This window comes from Bombyx mandarina, chromosome 18, assembly GCF_030267445.1.
Source record: "Bombyx mandarina strain Sakado chromosome 18, ASM3026744v2".
Lineage (NCBI taxonomy): Eukaryota > Metazoa > Arthropoda > Insecta > Lepidoptera > Bombycidae > Bombyx > Bombyx mandarina.
The window spans coordinates 5,389,794-5,405,900 of record NC_143224.1 but is presented as its reverse complement, the minus strand read 5'-3'; the positions used below and the strand labels follow the sequence as shown (position 1 = coordinate 5,405,900).

Here is a 16,107-nt window from a genome sequence, read left to right as displayed (position 1 = left end):
ATGGTGGTTATTTACTGAGACTTTTTTAATGGCCAAAAAATATCTAGAAACGCACTCTCGATAAGCGCAGTGGTTCCAGATAGTATGGATGAATTTTGCTATGGTTAAATATAGATAGTAATTCTTAGTCTGGCCATAAGTACTGTTACAATTAAAAATAAACAAAATATTACATTTGAATTTGGAATCTGTCATTTTTAGATGATTGCTCATTGAGTTTTCTCATTTTGGCGCCAATACATTGTACAATATTTTGCTATATTAAAATGGAGTGGGGTGATAAAGAGAACCGAATCGCTGTGATTGCATTACACAAAGTAGGTATGGAGCCAAATGCAATTTTTAAAACTCTCCATACGCTTGGTATTAGTAAAATGTTTGTGTACCGGGCTATTAATAGGTGCAATGAGACCTCCTCTGTCTGTGACAGAAAAAGATTAGGTCGTCCACGTAGTGTTCGTACGTAAAGGTGGTCAAAGCAGTAAGGGAAAGAATTCGAAGAAATCCTGTCCGAGAGCAAAAGATTTTATCTCGGGAGATGAAGATAGCACCTAGAACCATGTCGCGTATTTTAAAAGATGACTTAGGACTTGCAGCCTATAAGAGACGTACTGGTCATTTCTTAACTGATAATTTAAAAGAGAATAGGGTGGTAAAATCGAAACAACTACTGAAGCGGTACGCAAAGGGAGGTCATAGAAAAATTTTGTTTACGGATGAGAAAATTTTTACAATTGAGCAACATTTTAACAAACAAAATGACCGTATTTATGCTCAAAGTTCTATGGAAGCTTCCCAATTAGTCGACAGAGTGGAACGTGGGCACTGTCCGACTTCAGTGATTGTTTGGTGGGGTATTAGTTGAAGGAGTGACTGAGCCATACTTTTGTGAAAAAGGTATCAAAACATCGGCACAAGTGTATCAAGATACCATTCTTGAGAAGGTAGTGAAGCCCCTTAACAACACCATGTTCAATAATCAAAAATGGTCCTTCCAGCAAGACTCGGCGCCAGGTCATAAAGCTCGATCTACGCAGCCTTTTTACGTTTCGGACTTCATCAGAGTTGAAGACTGGCCGTCGTCTAGTCCCGATCCTAATCAGCTGGATTATGATTTATGGTCAGTTTTAGAGAGTACGGCTTGCTCTAAACGCCATGATAATTTGGAGTCCCTAAAACAATCCGTACGATTGGCAGTAACAAATTTTTCCATGGAAAGAGTGCGTGTTTCTATTGATAACTGGTCTCAACGTTTAAAGGACTATATTGCAGCCAATGGAGACCACTTCGAATAAGCTTTTTATATTTTAAATTGTTTTATATTTATGTATTAAACTAACACACTGTAAAAGTAATAAATGTTATTTGCAATAGATTTTTTTTTATTTTTCATTGTAACAGTATTTATGGCCAGACTAAGTATATATAGAGTAAAAATTGGAACATAAACACTATCTTCGTAGATAATATCTAATTTATAGAGACTAAGTTTGACTGTTAAACATAAAATATTGGTAATTTGGCAATACTCAAAGATACACTGTAAATAAGACGGACTTTTTGGCGGGAACACGAGGAGTGAAGTTGTGTGATTTGTTTTATTTTGTCTATTTAGTGTTTCTTTAGGTTTAAATGTGTAATAACGGTGGTTTATTAACTATTTAATATCTGTGGAAGTGCACTAATGTGGGGAAACAAAGCTGCTGGACGTAACTTCTCGAGATACTCCAAAAAGTCCACTAAAAAAATCTCAGTAAATGACCACCATTTTACTGAGATTATATTTCATCCCATATCATCTCATCTCATTTCATTTAATTTCATCACAGTTGATTAATGTTTCAAATTAATCATCTTCATTTCATTTTACTCCTTAATATCATTTTTCATAAAATTAAGAATATAAATTAAAATAAGACATGACTTAAAGGTCTTAGCTACCAGGTCAAAAAACCATTAAAAAAAAACCATTAAATAAGACACTCGTATTTTTTAACAACTTTCACGTTGATACACATTATACCTACTTGATGCCCACAATCAAAACAATTGAAAACGATTAAAATCAAATACCGTACAGCGGATCATCTCAGTCTACGAGTTCAATTAATAATCACAGATATAATAACATTATTTTTTATACTATAACATAGATTATCAATACATAACACCATAAACAGCATTTTGCTAAATGATAGCCAGCACAGCGCCATCTTGTGCATAGAAATCTACACCGAAGAAGTTAGTATTGTTTTTTTATTTGAGATTTCAGTATATTATGTACTTTGGGGTTTTTTTCCTTATAACGAAATGATCCTCTACATGTTATCCTTTCAGTTCGTCGTGCAATTGGCTTTATTTTTTGTGATTTAGGTACGATTTACAAGTTATTATCTACAGAGTTGTAACTTAGAACATTATCTAAAGTCTGTACTGCTGCTTGCATTGCCAAGTTTTAGGAGTTTGAAACCAAATATGATTAAAAGTAGATTGTTTGATAATTAAATAAATTAATTAAATAGAAGCTAATAAGACCTAAAAAGGGTTTTAACTAGTAATTTAATAAAACGAACAGTTTTGGTAAGTAGGTATTAAAAAGTGAACGCCAGACCTTAAACACAGTACAGACGTTATGAAATGACCCAGTGAATTCAGTAGTCGTTTGTCAATTTATTGATGCGGTGGTTTGAATCACGTTTGAATTTTAGTGCGAAGTTCTTTCTTCCTTTCTTGTTATCTCTTTAACTTTAATAGTGAAAAACAGAAATAAACTATTTCATTGCTCCGTAAACAAGTGATAATTGTATTTTTTGGGATAAATCATGGTTCTAGCAGAACGAAGTAATGATGTTCGAAACGGGAAGCGGTCAAGGGGGCCAAGCCCCAATGGTCATGGAAGTCCAGATTCAAGTTCGGATGAAGAAAATGGTATGATTCTCGGATTATCGGATGTGAATATATGCTTAACATAATTTTAAATAAAGAGTACAAAAAAAACTCGTTTGCGTGACGGGTGCTCTTCGTGTCATTTACGGCTGTGTTATAATATGGGAAGCGTTTATTGTTAATGACGCCTTTACTTATATTTGGGTACTTTAACACCTTACTACTTAAATAACTGTATGTATTAACAATATAAACTAACATATTGGTGACTGTCTTTGCTCATCTGTTTTCATGCTTTGTTTTATGCTAACCATCATCGCCTTCATGCTGCGTTCATCTCATCCGCAAATGTAACGTAAAACCAAGCAGTAGTACCGTTTGCAGCCGAAAAGATACGGGTTGGTCGGGATTACCAAGCAGTCTGTCCAGAATTGGAACCAGTTGAAGCAAGAAGACCAGACTTAATTTCTGATAGGGCTCTGCTTGTCTGGTCGCCAACTACTGAGATAGCTGATATCAAATGTAAGTAAAGCCTTCCTTGATGATTTTAAGTGCTGTTTTTGTTTGGTGTTTTGTCAAATAGGTTTGAATTTGTTCTAGTGGATGAATATATTACAACAGCTAAAGAAAAATATGGCTATAATGGTGAACAAGCTCTTGGTATGCTCTTCTGGCACAAGCATGATCTTAATCGTGCATCATTGGATCTTGCAAACTTCACACCATTTCCTGATGAGTGGACAGTGGAGGACAAGGTGTTATTTGAACAAGCTTTTCAGTTTCATGGTAAAAGCTTTCATCGAATACGTCAAATGGTTAGTGTTCAAGTATAGTGCCAATATTAAGAACGTGAACATTTTTTGAGCATAAAAGTTTTGTAAAATTTGTAAATTATTCACAGCTTCCAGATAAATCTATTGCATCTTTAGTCAAATACTATTATTCATGGAAGAAAACAAGAGCACGTACTTCTTTAATGGATGTTGTTGGTGAAGGGCGAAATGCTGCAAGCTCAGGGTCTGGAAAAAAAGAGTCTGGGACTACATCTGAACCTGGCGGCTCAGACAAAGAATCCGACAATGATGAAAAGGTATGTTACATCTTCTCCAGTAAAATTTTCAACATTTTAATGCTAATTTTTGTTTATTTGCCAAATTAGGCTTGCAACAAACAACAAGAGGAAACAATTGGTATTTCAAATATCAGAATAAGTGAATTGCTGTTTGACAAAAATATTCTAATACAAATGTGAATGTCTAAAAATGAGAATGCAGAGTAGTTGTAAATTATCATATATCATTTTAACAATCAAATCAAGCATTTTACTATAGGTAGTGCCAATGAACATAATGAAGGTAGCATATTAGATACTAATTAAGATTTCTAGGTAGTGAAATACAAAGTCAGTCTGATTCTGCCATAGGTTTGGCTGACCTATGATAACCTATGATATGATAAGTATGCTTGACAATAGTATAGATTACATTTAATAAGTATGTGATGTCTTGGTATGACAGAAGTGGACTGTCCACCGTGGTATAGTTCGGGGAGGCAAGTATGCAGCAAGGAGTGTGGCTTTGCAGCGTGCCAGCCGAACGGGGCCCGCCACCCAGGTGGGTGTGCAGGTCCCAACCAGTCCTGCAACAATCACTAATACATTTCATGCTCAGTGTCTTCATTCTATTTTCTCTATTTTTCAGTCATGTGTCACATAAAGATTAGATGTATTCTTTTCAATGTAAATCAATTTTGTTCAATAGGGATTGTTCAATTGTACTATTTTCAATGTACCAGAAAACGTTGCAAAAAAACATGTTTGAAAAACAGCAACATTTTACAGCAGCTGTTGTAAAGTATTAACAATATATTACTTTTGAAGGGTAACAAGTAAGATTTTCGAAATGGGTAAAGGAAGAATGACATTACACATATTACACATATTAATATGTGTGATGTCATAAATCATGATGTAATTAACGGGGGCGCCAGATTCAATTGAAAACAATTTCTAAATAAGTATATTTTTATCTTGAGATGTCAACTGCATTACATAAAGCTGTAGATCTGTAGTTATTGTCATATTTTTTTAACAGTATTTTTACATGTGTGCAATAAAGTTTAAAGCACATAAATAAATAATGTAATGCTGTATGTGATTGAAATATCTCAATTTTGTCTTATTTATTTATATAAATTCTACAATTATGTATTAGCGGCAGTTATACTGGATATGTCTGTAAAATCATTAAATAATAATTTTCAACTGAAGTGATGAATATTTAAACTAAAAGTAAAAGTAAAATTTAAAGGTCAAATCTAGTGCCTTCAAATATTTTAGTCACTAGTTTGACTTATTTTTACTAAAGGATAAAATTAAGTCAAATTTCAAAAGTTGTTAAACCAGTTCTTGTTATTGTTTGTAGATTTTGCTAAGCATTACTTCTTCAAGAAAACAAAATGCTTTCATTCCCATTATCTGTCGATAGCATATCATTGAATCCATTAATTGTTAATATAAATATACAACCGACAACTTAACTGTAGAGCTGCTTAAATGTCTATGTTATGTTAGCTTTTAGTTACTTAGCGAATAAATTATACATGTTTTGACCACATCATTGCTTATTCTTAAAGTTTACCAAGTGCTCTGCATTTTTCTCTAAATAATCATTTACATTAAAAAAAGGTTCTTCGAACCCACTTATAAAACCTCCAGTTTTATTATGAAAATTAACTTAGAAAGGATAGCTTTGTCAAGCAAATGTTTTTTTTTGTGCTTTTTTCGTTTTCCTTAATTCTAGTGCACAATTGATTTTATGATTAAAACTACTTTTACAGCTTAATTTTTTTTTTTGTTTTATGCTCTTTTTTTAAAGCATTGATAATTGAAAGAGCACACGGCCTAACCTGTATAGTGATTACTGGGGCTCATAAACTTCACAACGTGAATGACGCCACGAACATTGAGATATGAAGTAGAATTGTATAACGGCTGTCATAAAACCAGAACTCATGTCGCTCAGAACGCTTCTACTTATTCTTATATGGATCCCTCAGTCCCCTTATACGACACGCAGGATTAGATGACTGGTGTTCCACCACACCTTACAGCCAAACTGATATATATTGTCATCAACCCGTGTAGGCTCACAATAAGCTCCACGACCTAGATTGACTTCTACCAAAATGAATTACCAAATGCTTTATAGTTTTCGTTGTCGTGTAAGATTCATGTGACTCTCCGTAAAAGTAGTTTTAATAGCGTCTGCGAATCGAAAAAACCTGAGTATAAGTTGTTGTTTCATGATTAGTAGGATTCAGAATACCTATGATGTAATTGAGACGTGTGGTGTTGTTGTATTTTGATTTGTGTAAACCTTACTCCTTCCCTGTTACCTTTTGCTCCCGCATGCTTCCTTTAACAGCCCCAGATGAGACGGTATTGGTATTATAATCTAATGTGTGCAGATAGATTCATATAATATTCTAACGGGTTTTTAAAAGAAGTGTGTGAGATAATGTTTGTGTATTGTCCATCGTTACATAGATTAGTTATTAACTGGATGTGGCAGAGGCAAGAATGTAAAGTGTATATTGGGGTTTAGGGCGAGGGCGGCGGCGAGGGCGCGGGCAAGTGGTGCTCCGTGTGCGGCATTCAGTGCACTCACACCACGCCGCACAACTCCCACAAGTTATGTCAGGCATGCCTCGTGCACGCCAGGTCGGTAACATGACTTTCTTTAACTCCATACCGTACAATGACACTTGCATGTAACGTTTGAGAGAGAAATGAAATTGTTTGTTTGAATGTTGCCGTCGTGTTGTGATGTGACAGACGCACGGGAACGATGAGACCATTGTGCGGGCCCTCGGGCAGACGCGGTCCCGGCTCAAAGCAACAGCGGTTCAAACATCGGCTACCTCGCGGCATTTACATCAATCACGATGATCTCGTCGCGATGGCGACCGGTCCTCAACCTGGTGAACTTCCGCAGCCCGGGCTTATCAATCAGGGCGAAGCCATACTCAAATCAATGGACAGAGAAATTATATCTTTAAAAAGACAAGTAAGACCGTATCTCGCCATACCTCGCTACCTAGCCTCCTTAGAAACATTCTCATCTTATGTTAACACTATTTTTAATCAAAATAAGTCCTTTGTTTTTTTAGGAGGTCGTGTGACGTAACGTGAGAAAGCGCACTTTGTATAGGTTTAGACTTGTTTTGTAGATTAAAATGCTAATCGTCTAAAAAGTAAGTCTAGTTTAGGTGATCATTTATATGAAATTATTCTGCACACATTAGTTATATTTGTTAGAAATTGGCTTTTACAAAACCGAGCCCATGTCCGCCTTGCTTCATTAGTTGGGCTGGTCCAGTTAGATCCCGACATAGATCTTAGATGCATAATCGATATCGAAACCAATGGAAATATTAAGAAATTAAATTCGTTTTTTTCATTATTTTCTATCTAAAGGTACAACAAAACAAGCAGCAATTGAGCGCCATGAAACGCAAAGTTGGCGATACTGGAGTGGAGGATTACCGTCCTGGCGAGCCTCCTGCCAAGATAAATTCACGTTGGACAAATGACGAATTACTCATGGCCGTTACTGCAGTAAGAAAGTACGGTAAGGAACTTATCTTGGAGAACTCCCTTTGCTGTGGCGGTAACAAAATAAATTTTGTACGTGACTAATAAGTCTTTCATATGAAATAAAAAATGCTCTGCAAAATTCAGAGTCGGGAAAACGAGCTCACAGTCCACCGAGTGTTAAGTTATCACCGGAGCCGATAGAAATAAACCTGAGTGTCGCCACACCCATCTTGAAACACGATATTGAAGTCTTAATTTGTTTTGAATTCGCTAAGTAAACTAAACTAAATTCGTGCTTTTCAATTTGAAGACTGAAACGGCAGTTTCAGTCTTGCTCACGATTGCTCGTTGTACGATTGTTTCACGACAGAAATGAGTATAATGGACCCATTAATACGATCGCAGTACCATGCAGGAGCCAGTCATCGTCAATGCCCTAGACGCGTCCTTACGGATCCATCAGATCCAATAACCTTTGCCTTAGACGCCTTCAGCTCTAACACTAGGAGCAGGCTTAGGGACCTCGGTAACCGTACTCGTCGAATTCGACACAGGGGTCAACGTGCAACCTAACCCATGCATCAGCTCGCTGAGTTTCTCGCCGGATCTTCTGAGCCGGTCGCGATTCCGATCCGATAGTAGATTCATTCGCGAAGCAGCTGCTCTTGAGCTGTTAGGTCTCCTTCGGAGGCGCTCGGGTAGCTGCTAGCAAATCCCACCCCTCCTGGCTGAGCCTCTGCTCGCCCACCTGTCCTGGTGGAACTGGAAGGGCCTCCGAGCCACCAGTAATCCTACAAGAACGTTACGTTGTATATGAACGTGTTGAACGTTGTATATACTACGAGAACGTTGCTGTCTATTTTCGTGTGATTCCTTTAGTCGCCCCATTACGTAGAGGCGGCTTTACGTATGGTGCAGACTCCGTTGGGACTTTCCAACGAATCTATTAAATTCGTATTCCATACTAGACGGCGCTAGGGTAGTGATTGCACACGGGCGCTAAATAAGCTAGAGACGTCTTTGTCTGTGCGACCACCTACATTGCTTAGTCACTAGTAAAATTTTCCCTGGGCTCGATGAGTAAATTAACCCATAGACACAGTCCACTGATTTTCTCGCCGGATTTTCTCAGTGGAAGCGAAGCACTGCTCTTGCTAGGGCCAGTGCTAGCAACACTTCCGGTTTGAGCCCCGTGAGCTCATCTACACGTCAAGGCGAAGCTGAAATAGCCTCTTAAGACTTTCAGAATAGGTAGGAATTTATGTAAAATTGACTAAATGTACTACAGGAAGGGACTTCCAAGCCATCGCCGAGACCCTTGGGACCAAGACCGAAGCGCACGTGCGGTCATTCTTCATTTCATACCGACGCCGATACAACCTGGATGCGGTCGTGCGCGAACACGAGGCGGAGCGTGGGAACACTCATCACATTCAAGCTGGTAAATATATATATTTTTTTAATAGCTTAGGTGGGTGGACGAGCTCACAGCCCACTTGGTGTTAAGTGGTTACTGGAGCTCATAGACATCTACAACGTAAACGCGCCACCCACCTTGAGATACAAGTTGTAAGGTCTCAAGTATAGTTACAACGGCTGCCCCACCCTTCAAACCGAAACGCATTACTGCTTCACGGCAGAAACAGGCAGGGTGGTGGTACCTACCCGCGCGGACTCACAAGAGGTCCTACCACCAGTAAATAACGCTCGGAACGATATGAAACTCAATTCTAAACTAGAACTTAGTTTTGAACTAATCGATTCCTACAGTTAAACCTGTAGACGTTATACGAGACACGATGTCTACGTATCGGTTGTAGTACCGTATTGAGAAGTCGTGGCCCAAAGGATAAAACTTCCGGTGCATTCGTATCTAGCGATACAACGGTGTTCGAATCCCGCAGGCGGGTACCAATTTTTCTAATGATATAAGTACTTACCAAATGTTCACGATTGACTTCCACAGAAGGAATAGCATCGTGTAATAAAAATCAAACCCGCAAAATTATAATTCGCGTAATTACTGATTGTAGGACCTCTTGTGAGTCCGCATGGGTAGGTACCGCCGCCCCGCCTATTTCTGCCGTAAAGCAGTAATGCGTTTCGGTTTAAAGGGTGGGGCAGCCGTTGTAGCTATACTGAGACCTTAGAACTATATCTCAAGGTGGGTGGCGTATATACGTTGTAGATGTCCATGGGCTCCAGTAACCACTTAACACCAGGCGGGCTATGAGCTTGCCCACCCATCTAAGCAATAAAAAAAAATTTAGTTCAGGCGTTAATACATTCCATGAGAAGTGGAATGTGTAAATTTTAATAAGGACAATAAGTTAATTTGCACTAAAATTGTATGATACAAAATCGGTTCTTAGTGAATTCATAAAACTGTAAGAAGAATATAATAGATTACGGTGTCCCAAATCATTTTGGGCAAAACAACCCCTTTACAAAATGAACTGACACCTCAGATCCCCATAAGTAAATTAATTTTAATTTTTATCACTGATACAAAACACTGCAGTTGATTGAGTAAACCTCTCTCATTAAAATTGAACAAAATAAATAGATATGAAATTCTGTAAATATAATAAAAGTAAATGTACAACAATGATACCTTCTACTAAAACGTTAGTTATTCTTATAATAACAAGTAACATAATCACACGACGACTGGTGAGCCAGTAGTGTCAACACAATATGTGTATTTCATATTTCTCACAATTCACTGCGAAATGTAGCCATTTTCCTCTAAAAAACTATTAATATCGTCATGAATTTATCAAGTTGAAATCAAGTTATTTGTTAAGTGAATTGATTAATGTATTCTTTTGAATACTGTATAAACTACTATATGTGTATGTGCATATATCTATATATATATACATAATTGTATGTATATAATATGGTATGTATGTATTTGTAATTTAATATAAATTTCATTGCACCTACCCTTATTTACTCTGCACTATCTTGGTTGACTGGTAGAGAATACGTTAGGCATTAAGTCCGCCAATGTAAATTTTACATGAAGTGTTATGAATAAATAAAAAATGATATTAATATTGCTTATCGTCGCTGTCAGACCAAAATCTGCCATGTGCAAAAACTCTATTTTGAATTAACGAGTAAAAACCATTTTCGTATAAAATTTTATATGAAAGAGAATTTTTAAGAACTTAACAAATGAAAGCTATAGATAACTATTAAAGCTATAGATAGACACATAACAATTTTTTTTATACCGTAGATAAGGCTGTGAACTATACGAAAAGGTCAAAATGTAAAAATCTCAAAAAGTGAACATAGCAGTTTTTTTAAGGGATTTTATGACTGCTTAACTAACTAACTAAGTCATGTTTTATTTTAATTTATATTCTTATTTTTATGAAAAATATGGATAGTATGTAGTGAAATGAAATGAAGATGATTAATTTGAGAAATTAATCAACTGGGATGAAATGAAACGAAATGAGATGAGACGATATAGGATGAAATATAATCTCAGTAAAATGGTAGTCATTTACTGAAATTTTTTCAATGGACTTTTTGGAGGATCGCGAGAAGTTACGTCCAGCGCCTTTGTTTCATTTTCCCACATTTGTGCACTTTCACAGATAATAAACCACCGTTATTACACATTTAAACCTGAAGAAACATTAAATAGACAAAATAAAACAAATCACACAACATCGCTTCTCGCGTTCCCGCCAAAAAGTCTATAGCAGTATTTGGTTTGACAACGACGTTATGTCATATTTGTGTGACAGGTACAACAAGCACCGAGTCTGCCGACACAGCCGACAGCTCCAACGCTAAAAACGGTACGGCGTCACCGACGACTTCTAAAGACGAGAAAGTAAGTAAAGCTCGCCTTAAAGATGTGAATGTGACACACACAAAGAAGCCGAAACTAAATTGCTTAGTTAAACAAAGTCTTTAAGCTAAGATAAGGCGACCCTGTGATCTAACGCAGCCTGCAGATGCGTCAGATACGCTAGGACAAGTCACATATAGCATTATGTTATCAAAACTTTAGAGAGCGACTCTTTGGTGACGTCATTTATCTATCTACCTTCAGTTTTGAGACATTGATTTAGAAGCATCTACCTTCGTTTTTGGGACATTGATTTAGAAGCATCTACCTTCGTTTTGGGGACATTGATTTAGAAGCATCTACCTTCGTTTCTGGGACATTGATTTAGAAGCATCTACCTTCGTTTTTGGGACATTGATTTAGAAGCATCTACCTTCGTTTTTGGGACATTGATTTAGAAGCATCTAACTTCGTTTTTGGGACATTGATTTAGAAGCATCTACCTTCGTTTTTGGGACATTGATTTAGAAGCATCTACCTACGTTTTTGGGACATTGATTTAGAAGCATCTACCTTCGTTTTTGGGACATTGATTTAGAAGCATCTACCTTCGTTTCTGGGACATTGATTTAGAAGCATCTACCTTCGTTTTTGGGACATTGATTTAGAAGCATCTACCTTCGTTTTTGGGACATTGATTTAGAAGCATCTAACTTCGTTTTTGGGACATTGATTTAGAAGCATCTACCTTCGTTTTTGGGACATTGATTTAGAAGCATCTACCTACGTTTTTGGGACATTGATTTAGAAGCATCTACCTTCGTTTTTGGGACATTGATTTAGAAGCATCTACCTTCGTTTTTGGGACATTGATTTAGAAGCATCTACCTTCGTTTTTGGGACATTGATTTAGAAGCATCTACCTTCGTTTTTGGGACATTGATTTAGAAGCATCTACCTTCGTTTTTGGGACATTGATTTAGAAGCATCTACCTACGTTTTTGGGACATTGATTTAGAAGCATCTACCTTCGTTTTTGGGACATTGATTTAGAAGCATCTACCTTCGTTTTTGGGACATTGATTTAGAAGCATCTACCTTCGTTTTTGGGACATTGATTTAGAAGCATCTACCTTCGTTTTTGGGACATTGATTTAGAAGCATCTACCTTCGTTTTTGGGACATTGATTTAGAAGCACCTACCTTCGTTTTTGGGACATTGATTTAGAAGCATCTACCTTCGTTTTTGGGACATTGATTTAGAAGCACCTACCTTCGTCTTTGGGACATTGATTTATAACTGTCTTTATATTGTTTTGTTATGATAGGTGTGATTAGTGAGATATTCGTTTTTGAGTCAGAACATAGTTCCTTGTAAATGTCTGCGCAATAAAAGAGTCCTTTGGTTTCTTAATATCGGCTAATTCACAAAAGTAAAACCAATATATTTAGACACTAACTGCATGTGGGGATCGACCGTGTACAATATTTATGGTCACTAACCTTCTTTTTCTCCACCTTATCCCACTAGGTGAGATCGGCACAGCTAATTTTTCATTCCCGTTATCCTCTATCAGCCGTCATCTCAACACTCTCTTTCTCTCTCTTTCATATCGTCATTCACACACTCCATCCATGTCTTCTTCGGTCGACCTCTTCCCCCTCTACCATACCTATGGCCACTAACCACTGGAACTATCGACCAAAAGCTCATAATAAATATTAACATTTCAGACAGAGGTGGATAGCGAAGGAGTGGCTCTGGGTGCTTCGGCTGAACAGGGCGGTCCTCCCACGACTCCGCCCAAACATAAACCATCCAAGTGATCAGCGCCCACCACCACTTTTCCACTACGCGTGAGGAAATGACAATTTCCTAATGGCCTTAACGGTCAGAATGATTAAACGTAAAAGACAGAAAAGTGAAACAATGTATAAAATTTTATGAACATTCAAAAATTCCGCTTTGAACAAAAAAATTGTTCAACTTATTATTTATTTACTGTTTTATTTGATTTTAACAAGTAAGTGGAATTGATTTTTGCAACTATCATCACTCAATGTAGAATTTGGAAAATTCGTCCAAAATAATACATTAGGATTTGTCTAAATAAGAATGGGAATGGTAATAATTTTGTGACCATTTCACATTTGGGTCATAAATACTCCTAATATTACTGAAATTTACAGTAAAAATATGTTTTACGACTTTAATGCAATGTTAAAGTCTAAATGGGTATAATCATTCCTATTACAGTTTTGGAAACACAATGGAGAAAGACTAGTTTTATTCTTATCATGGTCATATTGTGAACAACATTTAATAGTTTTTATTTAGGAAATGCAAGTAACTAGATGTTACTATGTAAATTTTCAAAAAAATATATCTATATAACAATTGAAAATAATTTAAAGATTTAAACAATTATATGTAAAAGTGGTTTATTGAAATTCAATACGTGGACAATGTATGTTCTAACATAATGCGTATGGTTATAGAGACGGTCATTCGTGTGACTGTAATAGCTTTCCGTTCGAATTAAGTATAAAAATAATAATAATGCTTTCCATTATCTAGTGCCTAATTCATAATTTTAAGTATGTCATCATCTCAATAAGCAATAAATTGTGATAGCGTACAGAGTAGAATTAATATGAATGTCGGTTGCGCGAGTAAAGACCGTTATTATCGGCGGACATTGACGCAATAAATAATTTCCATAGTGTGGTAAATAACAAAACGATAATGTATACTGATTGGAATTCGATGGACTTGTAAATATTCGCTTTTAAATTAAGATTTTTACTAAATCTCCATAATTGTTGGTAGGTTTTTGAAATAATAATGAACAGTTCAGCAAGATGATAATATATTAAAGGGATTTTCCCGAGATGCGGTTGGTGCTGGATTGACATGTTTTTACCAATTTCTACATTTATAGCTACAACGAATAATTGGTGTGTGTATATTACCTATTTTGTTATCGTAATAAAAAAAAAGAAAAACACTGCATCTAGTTTAAACATCAGCAATAACTTGTAATTATTATATTAGGATTCACTGACATTATTTTTTACTCGTTTAATATACTTGCATGCTTTCCTCTGATATAGAGTTATGTTAACATTAGAAAATAATTAATTTTCTGCTCTTTTTGGCGGTACAATGTAAATATTTATTATATTAATTGATTATTAGACGAAATCAACTTTAGCTAATACTTTAATGTATCTTAGTGTGTAAGTACTTGTATATTTTAAAAAATTGTGTCTTTGAATAAATAGGCTTTTATCACATGTAATCTACAAATTTAGATTCAAACAAAACTGCATTTACCTCGAATTAAATCAGAATATATGTTAAATAAAAGTATGATGATAGATATTCTTATATATTTACAAACATAAAAATGTTATAACTTCAAAAATTATAGCGTGAAAACAGATTCCTGTAATATTAGATTAGAATCAAATAGATAAAATATTTTTGTACTCAGCTCTCATAGAAAACAGTGTGATTTTATGAAAATGTTTAAGTTTTTACAATATTTTGTTTTTAATAAAATTAGTGGTATTTTATTATGATTAGTTAAGGTATTTAGTGTTTTCGTCTCTAGCGTAATCTACTAGTTCATTAGCATCACGGATAAAATGATTTTAAATAATAAAACGGGCCTCAACTTCTGTTACCGATGTTTTAAGGTTTTGTTAGACTATTTTATGTTTATCTCATAATTCCATTATAATTTGCATAATTACTGGTGGTAGGACCTCTTGTGAGTCCGCGCGGGTAGGTACCACCACCCTCCCTATTTCTGCCGTTAAGCAGTAATGCGGTTCGGTTTGAAGGGTGGGGCAGCCGTTGTACTGTTAAAACTGAGACCTTAGTATTCATGTCTCGAGGTGGGTGGCGGTATTTACGTTGTAAATGTTTATGGACTCTCCTGTTACCACCTAACAACACTACTCTACTAATCAAAGCTACAAAAAAAAATTAAAACGAAAAGTTTTCTGTAAATTCAAAATGAAAATTTATAAGTTTGAGTTTTTCCATAATTTTTGTTTTATCAAAACACAAAAAGAAAAAGAAACTAAATTCGAACTATCTGCCAGATGTTATAATTTTTATACTGTTCTTTTATAAATTTGTTGTTGTCGGACAAGTTTACGAAAATAATTAATTACTCAAAATTATGTCGTTGTTAGGTCTTTATTATGTAGTCCGTCCTCTCGTGTCGTCACATATGGGTACGTCACAGCTGAACATCACGCGAGATACATCGGAGTGTTTAATTCACTCTGTACATTTAGAAAACGGTGAATCGTTCTGTTTAAACTGTGCATGATATTGTAGCTTGTAAATTTTGGCCTCTAATGACGTCACACGTGGTCAAGTTGCGTTCGACAGTGATTCGTAAAGTTTACGCGGCGATTTTTAATAACGACATCTTTCCGGTTACGGTACGTTTAGTTAATTTGAAAATTATGTAAATCCATATTAAGACGTTGAACGCTACATGAAATAAATAATAGTTTAAAAAAACTAACAAAATATGCTTTTATAGAAAATCCAACCAAAAAATAGAAAATAAATTTTAATAAATTTGAATTAAAAATAGTGTAAGAAAAATTTGTATACATATATGTAAAAATTTGTATGTATATTGTAAAAAAGCGTGGGGTGCATGGTATAAGTAGTTATAAATATTTTATGAACAGATATGAGTAGAAGGGTTATTTTGATAATATCCTGAAAATTACTCCAAGCTTTTTTACAATAAAATAATTTTTTCTTACACTATATTGAATT

The 16,107-nt window shown here is 35.6% G+C and overlaps 1 protein-coding gene across 4 annotated transcripts; it reads left to right on the top strand.

The window, feature by feature from the left end:
* The first annotated feature begins 2,653 nt into the window (after nt 1-2,653).
* On the top strand, nt 2,654-14,303 carry CoRest (REST corepressor). Of its 4 annotated transcripts, none has more exons than XM_089734839.1 (11): nt 2,654-2,928; nt 3,256-3,408; nt 3,487-3,701; nt 3,788-3,976; nt 4,404-4,499; nt 6,492-6,607; nt 6,722-6,953; nt 7,364-7,517; nt 8,772-8,924; nt 11,251-11,339; nt 13,032-14,303. In XM_089734839.1, exons 1-11 carry the CDS (start codon nt 2,823-2,825, stop codon nt 13,122-13,124), a joined length of 1,596 nt encoding a protein of 531 aa, XP_089590965.1. In that variant the 5' UTR covers nt 2,654-2,822; the 3' UTR covers nt 13,125-14,303. The 4 variants fall into 4 exon arrangements, with proteins under 4 accessions (XP_089590965.1, XP_028034673.1, XP_089590967.1 ...); XM_089734840.1 differs by having other exon boundaries at nt 2,673-2,928; nt 3,271-3,408; XM_028178872.2 differs by lacking the exon at nt 4,404-4,499.
* Nucleotides 14,304-16,107: the final 1,804 nt, after the last annotated feature.